Source organism: Delphinapterus leucas, chromosome 12 (genome assembly GCF_059928025.1).
Source record: "Delphinapterus leucas isolate spDelLeu-1000000601 "Yukka" chromosome 12, BTC_Dleu_Yukka2, whole genome shotgun sequence".
In the NCBI taxonomy this organism is placed as follows: domain Eukaryota; kingdom Metazoa; phylum Chordata; class Mammalia; order Artiodactyla; family Monodontidae; genus Delphinapterus; species Delphinapterus leucas.
The window spans coordinates 78,067,247-78,080,868 of record NC_143140.1 but is presented as its reverse complement, the minus strand read 5'-3'; the positions used below and the strand labels follow the sequence as shown (position 1 = coordinate 78,080,868).

At 35.5% G+C, this 13,622-nt stretch overlaps 1 protein-coding gene across 1 annotated transcript in view; it reads right to left on the bottom strand.

Moving 5' to 3' along the window:
• The window catches only part of ADGB (androglobin), a 193,783-nt gene that overhangs the window by 77,411 nt on the left and 102,750 nt on the right, over positions 1 to 13,622 (bottom strand). The window contains exons 12-15 of the mRNA XM_089922105.1: positions 13,206 to 13,296; positions 8,403 to 8,532; positions 1,705 to 1,738; positions 650 to 833 (exon numbers count right to left, since the gene is read on the bottom strand). Of these exons, the coding sequence (XP_089778231.1) occupies positions 650 to 833; positions 1,705 to 1,738; positions 8,403 to 8,532; positions 13,206 to 13,296 (439 nt within the window). The remainder of the gene's footprint in view (positions 1 to 649; positions 834 to 1,704; positions 1,739 to 8,402; positions 8,533 to 13,205; positions 13,297 to 13,622) is intronic.

The following is a 13,622-nucleotide window of genomic DNA, read 5'->3' as shown; positions in this document are numbered from 1 at the left end:
AACTGCCTTCATCTTAATAAACAAATAAGTCTTTGAGGATTAGCTGAAACTGGCCTGAGACTGGTTTGGCTATTCATGTTTCATTTGGACAATCAACTCATCCATATTTCCTTCTAATATTTTTTTTTCTTATTAGTTATCTATTTTATACATATTAGTGTATATATGTCAATCCCAATCTCCCAATTCATCCCCCTACCCCCCCACTATCCCCCCTTGGTGTCCATACGTTTGTTCTCTACATCTGTGTCTCTGTTTCTGTCTTGCAAACCAGTTCATCTGTACCATTTTTCTAGATTCCACATATATGCATTAATATATGATATTTGTTTTTCTCTTTCTGACTTACTTCACTCTGTATGACAGTCTCTAGGTCCATCCACAACTCTACAAATGACCCAATTTTGTTCCTTTTTATGGCTGATTAATATTCCATTGTATATATGTACCACATCTTCTTTATCCATTTGTCTGTCGATGGGCATTTAGGTTGCTTCCATGACCTGGCTATTGTAAATATCCTTCTAATAGTTTTGTTTGATATTATATCAACACCAGACTAATATTGGCTTAACTCTTTTAAATGAAAGCTAAAAATGTATAGCTTATATACCCACTGTAGTAAATGCACACAAAAATTTATACTTACTGAAAGCATACACAGAAGTCTTCAAAATCTAACCATATTTCTTTAGAAACACCATTATTTACTGTTGCAAGTTCCTCCTTTGATTTTTCCTGTGTTGCTGTTGTCTGGCTGACCAAATCTCTTTCCAGATTGATTCCTTCAGCTGGATGGGCTGCATCATTCAATCCATAGTCTGGTAGTTCATCTGTGTACAGCAGAAGACAACCATGTCAAACATACCTAATTGTTAAATATTAAATTATTAAGATATGAAAAATTGTAGAGAAGAGCTCACATATCAAAATCTATTTTTGAGAAAATATTTACTGAGATAATAATTTACATGCAGGCCTCAAATTTGTAGAGGTCCATACAAAGACCCATTTTCATACCCTCAGGAGAATTTAATCATAACTTACATGCAGTGTGTCCAGAAATTCTGAAATCACTTTCATAAATTTGTGCACACATTCTTTACAGATTAAAGTTATAACAGAAGTTAGCTGGTTTATGTATTTAAAATCTGCTATAAACAGACATATTCATGTAAGAGGGGCTGACGCAGACAACAGAAGGAGAAGCAAAAACTTGAAAGATCTATTGTGATTGATGTATTTCTGTAAGCCCTGCAGTCAGTGATTCCGTAATCTTATTTTATGTTTATCAAGAAATGGCATAAAGTTCTCATACACTTTTCTTGAACCAAAACGTTATATACACACACGCCACATAACACTTTTTTGGATTTTAGCCTTGGTCAAGTCTTTATTTAGGATCTGAGGAATTTGCAATGGTTTCAGTGCTTTGATCATAACATGCATGCATTAAGACACAAGAACTTTACTCATGGGACTTTAATCAGATAGTCTTTTATTTTGACTTTAAGCTTGAATTTAACAAGTGAGATCATCTGATTTTTCTAGCCCAGAGCAGATTAGACCCAACACATCAGAGGAAGCACTGGAGGGAGGCTGCTGAGAGCCAGGAGGAGGGAGAGCAAAAAGCTGTCAAGAAGCAGAGACCCCTTTGTGCTTTGATGTCTGTGAAAAAAAGTCACGAGAAGATTATTAATTTACCTTTTCTGAGTATAGCTTGTGAAGCAGCATTACCCTGTGAAATGAAAGGAACACACTAAGAAACCATTTATAAATTCGACAGAACATTACAGCTCTCTAAAGCACCACAGTTTTTAAAAGAGTTAATACAGTCTTTTAAACACTGAAGAAATAGATTTCTACAAATACTTACTAAAACCTACAGCAAAACGAAATTTGTTTTTAACCTTAAAATTCAAAAGATGTGAATGTGGCTGAGAGTTTAAGTTTGTGACATTAAAATACAGAAGATACGAGTGTATTAAACATTTGAATCTTATAATAAAAGTTAAATAAAAACAGTAATATCCCCGAGTAGATATACTAGTTAGTATGAGGCACCTATAATTAATACAGATTGAGTAAAATGAGATTATGATTGATAATTAGTGTATGGAACCTAAGGATTATTTCAAATTATAAAAATGTTTTCTCAAATTTTTAACACGGAAAATAAGCTTCACATGTATAACTCTGTTATCTCTGGGACACAATTAAAATAAGTATAAAAGATAAAATGGTATAAATTTATACAGACTGATGGGTGATATTTTGGATGATGTAAAGTGTATGGAGAAGACAACAGAGTAGACAAAACTGAATACTAAGTGCTGGTGAGAAGCAAGCCCATCCACACCTTAGGACCCCAGAAACAATTAGCGGGCATCTGGGAAGGACAGAATGAGATACAGGTTGAAAATACAGGGATGGGTTGAATGTCTATATAAGGAACAGACAAATCCCCACTTCTCCCTAATCCCTTCTGGTTTAGCATCTATCCTTCTTCTGCTTAAATAGGACACTGGAAGTTGCTTCAAGTAGAGAAATTAAATGAAAAGTCTCCAGATCTGGGTTCACAGATACCGTGGGAAGCAAGAAAGTTTACTACACAGAGAGGAGAGGAATTAAGTGAACATCCACACGCTGAACTTCGAGACTCTCAGGAGCCCTGCTGGTGGATAAGGATATAACAATCCTTATGACCACATTCCACCCCAGCAGGGAGATTAGAGGACCCTTAACCTGAGACACTGAACAGAGCCAGGGAAAATCCTCAGGGAATCTGATATTTGGAGCTAGTCCCACCCCAAATGAAGCTCATTTACCCCCAATTATCTCAAATTAAAGCTTCCAGTTGACAAGCTCTATCCATGCCATAAAGCTTCTTCTAATCAGCAGCTCTTTAATTTCATAAATTCCTTAAATATATGTGTACAACAAAGAATTGCTAGATAATTGAGGAAAGAGTCTCATATAAAAGAAACTAATGGGTGTGGGTAGGGAGAGTCATGGGAATCAGAAATGATAATATAGGGAGAAATTTTTAAGTTAGTAATATCAGAAAGTTAAGAAGATATTCATTTATCAAATAAACTATAAAAATACAATCAAGAACAAGAGACAGTTCTTGGAAACTAAAAATAGGAAAGTGAAATAAATTCAATAGAAAGTTTGGATGTAAAGTTGATACAAAAGACTCAGAGACGAAAACTAAAAAACTTTTCAAAGAAAACATAGGTAAAAATCTTCACGACATTGGATTTGACATTGGTTTCTTAGATATGACAATAAAAACACAGACTGCAAAAGTAAAAATAAATAGGGCTACATAAATAATCTTCTGTCATTCAAAGGACATAATCAACAGAGTGAAAATGCAACCTATGGAATGAGAGAAATTATTTGCAACTCATATGTCTAGTAAAGGGTTAACATCAAGAATATATGAAGAACTTCTACAAAAACAATATAAAATAAACAAACCCAATTTAAAAATGGGTAAAGGACTTGAATAGACATTTGTCCAAAGAAAATATACAAATGGCCAACAAGCACATGGAAAACGTCCTCCACATCACTCATCCTTAGGGGAATACAGATCAAAACTGCAATGAGATACTACCCTCACGGCCACTGGGATGACTACTGTTAAAGAAAAAAGGAAAAAAAACAGAAAATGACAAGTGTTATTGTTACTGTTATGTGGTGAGGATGTAGAGAAATTGGAACCTTTTTGCACTTTCTGTGGGAATATAAAATGGTGCAGTTGCTATGGAAAACAGTATGGTGGTTCCTGAAAAAGCTAAAAATAGAATTAACGTATGATCCAACAATTCCACATCTGAGTATATACCCAAAAGAACTGAAGGCAGCATCTCAAAGAAACATTTATACACCCATGTTCATAGCAGCATTATTCACCAAGTATCCATTGATGGATGTATGGATAAACAAAAGGTGGTATATGTATATGCACAATGGAATATTATTCAGCCTTAAAGGAAAGAAATTATGACACATGGTACAACATGGATGAACTGTGAGGACATTTTACTAAGTGAAGTAAGCCAGCCACAAAAATACAAATACTGTATGATTTCACTTATATGAGGTACCTAGAGTAATCAGAATCCTAGAGACAAAAAGTAGAATGGCGGTTTTAAGGGGCTGAAAAGGGTCAGGAATGCAGAATGATTTAATGGGTGTAAAGTTTTAGTTTTGTAGATGAAATGATTTCTGGAGGTTAGCGGCACAGCAGTGTGAATGTACTCAGTATTACTGTTCTCAGAAAAGGAAATTCTTGTGGAAAAAGTATAAGAAAATTTTGCAGAACTGAAAAACTTGAGTATCCAGGTTGAACGGGCTCATGGAGTACCTAGCACAGTTCATGTAAACAGACTCATTTACGCGGCCAATCACTGTAAATTTTTCTTATTCCAAGAATGGAAGGAATGTCTTAAAACATTCCCAGAGGGGGAAAAAAAGAGTCATACAGAACAGATCAAGAATCAAAATGTTATCTGTATTCTTAAGAGCAATGGTTGAAGGTAAAAGACAAAAGTTAAGGAACAGAGTTAAAATTCTGAAAGAAAGAACATCCACACTGGAATCCTACAACACGCCAAAATATAAACCAGGGGAGGGGGTGGAATACAGACATCTGCAGGCATACGAACCCCTCATCATTTTCACTTTCCACGCAGTTTTTCTCAGGGAGTACTAGAAGATGTGCACCACCTAAATGAGGGTATCAAGTAGCAGGAGAGCATCGTTTCCAAGAATTAGAAAACCCATCAGAGGAGAGAGAGAAAAGAAAGTCCAATGATGACAGGTGCAAGTTTCCACCAGTTGGAACAAGAGCAAGAGAGCAAAGGATTCCAGAGGGTGATATCTCCAGGAAAACAGGTGGCATTGGTAGAGTTATCTGATGTGTTTGTGTGGTAAATGGGGTTTAAAGGTATTTGTTCAATGGTGTTCCTTTTTCTTAAAAAAGAGTGTTTGGGAAGGCTTCCTAATGTGTCATAGAAAAAAAATGAAGTAATTGGTTTGTACAAAAAGTTGTGTAAGAAAAGAAATTTGTCTCTCCAATAAAAATCCTTCCACAGCTAGAATATTTTTTAACGGAAGAATACTTTTCTTTATTACCATCCTTCTATTACAGCTTGAAGTAATGATGAAGGTTGAAAAGGAAACAGGTAAATAATTAATGCCTGACTTGCACTAAATATTAATTCCTAAGAAAAGTCTGAAAACAGGCCTATTGTCCCTAATATTTGTATCTGTCTTAAGGGCAAAGGTAGGGTAATTTTGCTGTTTAAAAACATGAACTATATTAGGCTGGGCTAGTCTGAGATAACAAACCAATCCTGAAATTTCAATGGCTTAACACATAGGGTTAACTTCTCCCTCATATTCAGCCCATTTTGGGGGGCTCCTTTTCAAGGGATTCCTTTCCCAGTTGTGATGTAGGGATCTAGAAACTTGTATCTTGTAGCCTTGCCACCGGGATACACAGTTTCCTGATGGTTGTGGGAGAAGCAGAGAGCTGCAAAGCCACGTGCAGACTCATTAAGTGCTTCGGTCTGAAATGGCACACGTCACTAATGCCTGCGGTCTATCAGCCAGATTGTGTGTCGAAGGCAAGCTTATAGAGCAGGGCCGGCTTCAGGAGTGTATGATCACTCAGGGCGCTGGGCTCAGAAGGGCCCTGTGTTTGTTTTAATGCTCTGCTGTCACTCTCTTGACATTCTTAATAACTGTTGAACAAGGGGCCCTGCATTTTCATTCCACAAGTTATGCAGCCAGTCCCAGTTACGAGCCAGGAGCCAGACCTGTGAGAGGCCTGGGAAATATACAAGGGGCACTGAGACTCCCAGGGGGGCAGTGGGCATCTCAGTCAGAGATCCTGCCAATCAAGCCACAATGCAGAGCCCTTCATTTCCACCGTTGGGGCTCCAGCTGTTACGGCTTGTAGAACTCTTAGCTTTCCCAACAGTTTCATCCCTATTAGGTGAGAAGCATTACGTAACAGCTCAAGAAATCTCAACGGGGTCTGCTCTGGTATCCAGCCTCACAGCTAGAGTACTGATTGGACAAAAACTTGTGAAATGAAAAAATCTTGAAGACAGAGGAAAGTGGAGGTATGGGATGGTAAGCGAATACAGGAGTGCTAAATCCTTATCTTCTGTATCAAGAGGTCAAGAGATAATGTTTAATTGATAGATGGAGAAAGAGCGGAATTCAGCCATTCAACAAATACGTAACAGTGTCTGTCACGTGCTAGGCATCTTTGCAGGTGCTGAGGGAGAAACAGTATATGACAAAGATCAAGATCTCTGCCTTCATAAAGCCTTTTACTTAGAAATATGGAGATACATAGCAGAAGAAACACTTAAATAAAAGTGACTGACTCTGGGGAGGAAGGCTAAAGAATGAGGAGGGGTAATACAGGTTGGTTATTTTATGATTATCTTTTTGGTAACTTTTGACTCTTTAAAACTATTGCATACAATACTTTGAAATTAAGAAAAAAAGTTTAACAATGTTTAAGTCTATTCATTCTTCTTGCAAGATTTCTCATCTGTTAGTCTCTCCTTTTCAACTAATTCTAAAAAATGTGTTTACCTGCGTGTGATTCTCTGCCCTCCAATGTATCTTATACCATTTATAGAGGTTGGTAGAAATCGACTATGGTTCATTCACATAATGAAAGAGTATGTGACTTTAAGAATAAAGATGCTCTTTAGGCATAGTGAAATTATCTCCAGTATTTACTAAGTAAAAACTTTAAAAAATTTCATTAAGTTTTGAGTAGAAAAAGGTGGAATATTGTGTGTTTCTTTACATTTACATAAAGACACCCTGAAAGTGTCCTACAGAGGGCAAAGCAGTGAAAGTGGGAGAAGTACTTACATGGAAACAAGAATTCTTGATGTGTGCCTTATAATTTTATTTTTGAACATGCAAATATATTATGCATTAAAACCCTTTCCCACCTACCACACTGACAGAAGTTGAAACATCAGACAATATATGGGTTGGCCAGAATGTGGTGCAGAGAAAATTCTCATCCAGTGCATTTTATTGTAAGGTTAAAAGGTGAATGTCCTATGACCCATCAGTGATGCTCCCAGATTCATATCCTAGAACAGAGCTTCCTAGGCTAGTATGCACTGGGGCCCATGGTTAGATTTTAGGAATCCATGAACATGGTTGCTTGAAAGATTATTTTCATCTTTAGCTGAAGTTCAGCATTCAGTTTTCTTCAGTTTTCAATTTATCAATGCAGGTGAGCAGCTACAGTGTTATTGGCAATAACTGTGACTTTATCCATGAAAGATATCACAATATTTTACATTATATTAGAGTTGTCACAAAATCCAAAATGTCACATATGCTTGAAGTTACAGCAGTTATTAGGCCCATTGTCAGATTCCATGTGGTCACATCTTCCTGTCTACAGACACTCTTGTAACCTGAACTGCCCAACTATCTGGGAGCTATCCTTTAGTATACCTTCAACCACCAAATCGTGAAGTTGTATGTTCACACGGTGCTAACCCAGACAGCTGTTCTGCTTTCCACTGTTCCCTGTTGCCAATACTCAGCTCATATGCAGAAAGAGATAAGTTGTATTCATCATGTGTTTTAGAAAATTGACAAAGGGAGACATAACACAGAAAAGTTCACAAACCCTGGAACTACAGAAACTCTTGCATGTGTGTACAGGGACAGTCAAGATGAGTCATGGTACCACTGCTTGCAATAGCAGGAAACAAAAAGCAATGAATGTAGCCATTAACACTGTGAAAGATGTTTTTAAATGGTAGACTAGTTATGTATTAAATATCTTTGGCCAGTGAAGTGAATGAACTGTAACATGTGGCAAAAGAGACAAATCTCATAAGCAACATTAAGAAATCCCAGAAGAATTAATACAAGAGCCCACAAAAATAAAATGAGGATGACAATGAAACCAAGCTATATATTGTTCATAAACGTGTACATAACTGACAAAATTAGAAGAGCATGAGTTGACAAATACCAGACCTTGTATGACAGATAGGAGACACAATTCAGAAGAGACACATGTGGAACTTCCCTGGTGGTCCAGTGTTTAAGACTGTGCTTCCACTGCAGGGGGCACGGGTTCAATCCCTGGTTGGGGAATTAAGATCCCACATGCCATGCAGTGCACACCCCCCAAAAAAAGAGAACACAGGAGACATCTATGAGAGATGAATATTCCACTTTCTAATCTAGAAGATGGGTACGTAAGAAGTTTAGTTTCAGTATTCTTTATTCTGCTCAAATGCATTTATGTATAATATATTTCACAATTTAAGAAAAAAATTTTTTATAGTTAAGAATCAGGCTAATAATAAGAGTAACATAGTTACCTGAGACATATTTCTTGTCAATTGACTTAAGTCTGTCTGGCTAAAGGTTGTAGTTTCATCATTTTCAGTAAGGGAAGATAAACCAGATCCTGGAAGCACCCCTTTCTTAATCAAAGTTCGTACAAAATGACTAATGGAAAAAAAAGAAAAAAACTTCTGTTATCTTAATCTCTTGTTTAAAGCTACTAATAAATAACTGCAGCTTTTATTGAGATATATTTGACATATAAAATTATATTAGTTTCAGGTATACAACATAATGAGTCAATATTTGTATATATGGCAAAATGATCACCACTATTCTAGTTAACGTAGGTCACCACACACAGTTACAGTTTTTTTCCTTGTGATGAGAACGTTTAACGTCCACTCTCTTAGTAACTTTCAAATATACAACACAGTATTATTAACTATAGTCACCATGCTACACATTATGCCCCAGGACTTATTTATTTTACAACTGGAAGTTTGTACTTTTTGACCCCCATCACCCATTTCATCCACCCCCATGCCTTGCCTCTGGCAGTCATCAGTCTGTTCTCCTGTACTCTGTATCTATGAGTATGTTTGCTTGTCTGTCTTTTTTAGATTCCACGTATAAGTGGGATCATATGGTATTTGTCTTTCTCTGTATGACTTATTTCACTTGAGATGTCCTCAGGGTCCATCTATGTTGTCACAAAAATGGCAAGATTTCCTTCTTTTTGAATGGCTGAATAATATTCCGTTGCATAGTGATGTTTGCTCAACAATAGGAAGTTCTGGTTTTTTTCATTTTATCATTCTCATTCTTTTACAACCAGTGATTTATTTTGCTTCATGTTAAAAAATATTTAATTGCTCTATATACTGCTGGAGCAATATCCTCTATCAGTCACTGCAATGGTGTAAAACTTTTCTGGAATGCTATTTATTTTAAAGCTATGGTGGCCATCTTTGAATGTTGATGATCAGAACACATAGGAACCTGGCATTTAGAAGTGATTTAATTAAGTATCAGAGTAATGTAGCAGTGAAATAGGGCTTGGAGTCAAAAATTTAATGATGCATGTTGAGCCCTTACAACTGTGATATTTATACTAGCTACCCAAGTGTACAGTATTTTCTTTCAAGTTATTGCTGACATGACCCCAAATCAGTGTTGCCACAGCTAGAAGTTTATGGGTACAATAAAAAGATATTTGTTATAGTACAAATATATTAGGTGTTTCAAAGATAAAATTAAATTTCATGTATACAGAACTTCCCATACTTTTGGATTTTTCCTTGCTAGTGTTCTGTAAAACTTGGTTCACCTCAAGCTAAGTGTCTCTGAAACTGCCACTAGAGGGTAGCACAAACATATCTGTGAGGCTCTGATTCTCTAAAACAAGGCCAGGAGCCAGGACTGGGCAAACGGGGCATGTTGTTACTACAGTGACAGTGTTCCAAGGAAAGGCAATTGTGTAGCACTCATAATCCAAGGCTCGCCAAAAAAACGGCTTTGCTCTTATGCTGACCTGAGAACTCTGACTGTCCAGCAGTCAGGTGCAAGGAAATGCCATTCACATATTTCTGCTTTGGGCTCTGCCAGATAAAATGGATATACTAGGGAATTCATAACAGGTTCAAGCAGTGGATAGATTAGTTCACTGAATCCAATCACTTGATTGAATCCAATCAAGTGTTGAAGTCACCTAGACCTGGGTTAAAGAATTTCATGCAACTTAATTAGGTAAAAACGCTGAAAGAAAGCATACGAAAATTAAGTAAGAGAGTCAACGTCGGAAGTTCAGGTTATGAAACCAACGCATTTGTGGTCTCTCTTGGCATAGGGATTCTAGAAGCCTGCGTGTGACAGTTTGAATCCTAAGAAAATTTGTCCTGGTGGTATGCAGCTCTGGTTCATACAATCCGCAAAATATTTGAGTAATATGCAATCTCAGTAAGCTAAGAGATAATCAAAAATTATTTGGAATATGGTAAAATCATCATCTTAGTGGATAACACTAACTATAAAATTAATTGGAAAAAGTATAAAGCATTAGTATTTTTATGTTACGTTTAAGAAAATTGTCTTTATGTGGTATTTTGTATTTGTAACAGGTGAAAGAAGTGTAGCATGTTACATAATCCAACAAATTAGGCTATAAAATGTGTAGCTTTATATTTAATTTTAGGTTTATAATTAAGTTATAGGTATAAGAAAATTTTGGTTTGTAAAAACCAATAGTGTACATAGGAAAAACCAAGGTTACCAAAAAACATTTTGATTATTTGAACTTTTAATGATGATTTATATAATTGTCAAGATTTTGTGATGATTTTTGCCTTTTCAAGAATTACTTAAAGCAAAAATAATATATAGTACTGTTGTAAATGCAATTTAAAATGTTTAAATTCAGCTAACTAAATTTATTTAAAACTTTTATAGAAATTAATAATTTATGTATAAAATAAGATTTTTTATAAGTTAAAATAAAAGTTTGAGGAAAACTAGATTTGCAAATACATAACAGAACAAATTTTTAAAACCAAAGAAGCAGCAAATTGTTTTTTTTGTTTATAAAGCTTGACATGGCTAAATGCCATGTTTGTCTACTAGTGCTGCCTAGGGGGTCCCTCTTCACCCACTTTTCAGTGTTTAATCGTTGATGCATAGAACTGCAGGAGCCTTAAGTTCAAACATTTGAATAATGTTTCTAATATTTTCAACTTAACTAGTGTCCATAAAATTTAAATTAACAGGCTATGATGTAAAGAAGCTCTAAAAGTAGGACAGTACAATGAACAGAATTCTGATCTAAATTTTGATTGCTTTTATTCATCAGCTTATATTCTTTTTTTTTTTTAAGATGTTGGGGGTAGGAGTTTATTAATTAATTAATTTATTTTTGCTGTGTTGGGTCTTTGTTTCTGTGCGAGGGTTTTCTCTAGTTGTGGCAAGCAGGGGCCACTATTCATCGCGGTGCGCGGGCCTCTCACTATTGTGGCCTCTCTTGCTGAGGAGCACAGGCTCAGCAGTTGTGGCTCACAGGCTCACAGTTGCTCCGCGGCATGTGGGATCCTCCCAGACCAGGGCTCGAACCCGTGTCCCCTGCATTAGCAGGCAGATTCTCAACCACTGCGCCACCAGGGAAGCCCCATCAGCTTATATTCTTATCGTGGATTTTAATATATCCAAGAGGAGGATGAAACACATCTAATTGTCATTATATTTGTGACCTGTCAGCCGTTCAAAAGTTTTAACGACGTTCTAGTAAAGTTTAAAAAAAAATTCAAAAAAGTATACACATCATAAATGTAAAACTTGCTGAAAAATCACCAAGTAAATATGGCCATATCAGATCAAGAGATATTCAGATTCAGATCAAGAGATATTAATATTACCAGCACTCCACAAGCCCTGCCAGACATGCTTCCCAATCACAGCTAGCACTCCTCGCCACAGGTAACCACTATCAAGACTTCCAACACCATATGTTGCTTTTTCTTTTCTTTTTAAAATCTATATTAATAGAATAATTAAAACTAAACTGTATACTTTTTATACCAGATTACTTTGGTCTAATATTTTTGTGTGTGAAATTTATCCATGCTGATTTTTTTGCAGTATTTCTTTTGCTTTATATCTATATATTATTGTATTATGTTTGTCTATGGTTTTACTATGATTATCTAGCTGCAGTTTTCTCCGCATTTACATTACTTGACTTTTTTTCAGAACTTGCTGAATCTTGACTTGATTTTTTTTAACTTTTGGGATAATTTTGGCCATTATATTTTTATTTCATGATTATCCCCAAACTCTCCTCTACTTCTGAGACCCACTTGCAAGTATGTTGGTCTTTTTCAACTTTTCTTACATGTCTTTTATTATACTTTTCCTCATTTTTTTTTTTTTTGGTCTCCATACTTCAGTCTGGATATTATCTTTTGACTTATTTTCCACTTTGCTAATTGTCTTTTTTTTGCTGTATCTTATCTGTGATTAAACACATCCACTGAATTCTAAAATTTCAGTTATTACACTCCTTGATTCTAGAATCCCTATTTTTTAAACCATTTTAAATACTAGTATTTATTTTTATATTTTACAACTTTATTGAGGGATTATTGAAGTACATTTAACTGCACAAGTTTAAAGAATAGATTTGATAATCCTTGATTATGTATATATTCATGTGTTAGTTGTCAATTGCTTCATAACAAATCACCACACTTTTAGTGGTAATAATCGTATCACCCACTATTCCTTCTCATTATTGCTATCTGTGGACTTCCTTTTCACCACTATGAACTCATTAAAAACGTTAGACCCAGGATGATAATTTTTATTTCTACCCCTATTGTCACATTCAAATATTAGTAGATTTGGATTCTTCCTCCCCTTCCTCCTTTTTCTTCTTCATTGTCTTTGCTGTTGTATTTAGTTAGCTCTTTTTTTCTCCTCTAAGAGTGACAGACTTCATCTCCCAGGTTTTTATGACAATCATTTGATCTTGTGATTTAATTATCAGGTAATAACCAGAAACATTCCCCAGTGCTAATGTTTAAAGTATAACAAAATACTGTGTTGTTCTGAAGCAGAAGCCAAAACTATAAAGCCAGACATATTTAGGCCTCGTTTCGAACAATTCAAAATTTATCTTAACTGTTTATTACTGTGAAATAGTACCTAAAAATTTTATTTTCCTATGATCAGTGCATTGACACAAACTTTAATACATTTGTCACCAAGGGATACATTTTTAACTGCACAAATCACAAAATGCTTCATCTGTTAACAAGATGAATTCATGGGAAAGAATGTTCTATACTTACGTTTCTGTTGGGATTGTAAATGGAGTCATTCTATAATTCAAAAATGGACTTGAAATCTCAAGAAACTGGTCAGGCTTCTTTACTACTAATTCTAAAAAGAAAAAGGTAATGTGATGTACTTTTTAAAAATTTTCCAAGATTATATGTAAAATTTGACATTTAATGCAGTACTGATTAGATTAACTATTTACCCAGCAAACTTCAATAGAGTTAAATAGAAATGTACTACGATACATAAAGTTTTGTATTAAAAAGGACTTTATAGATCCTACCAATATGAGATTTCTTTAGTCTACTTCTCAGTTGCTTTCCAGATTTACAACGTGAAACAATGAAGTCTCAAGGGAGAAAGTCAGCAGTGTCTCCTAGAGTTATTACTTGGCATTTGCTGCTATTTCACATACACAAAAGACTTTC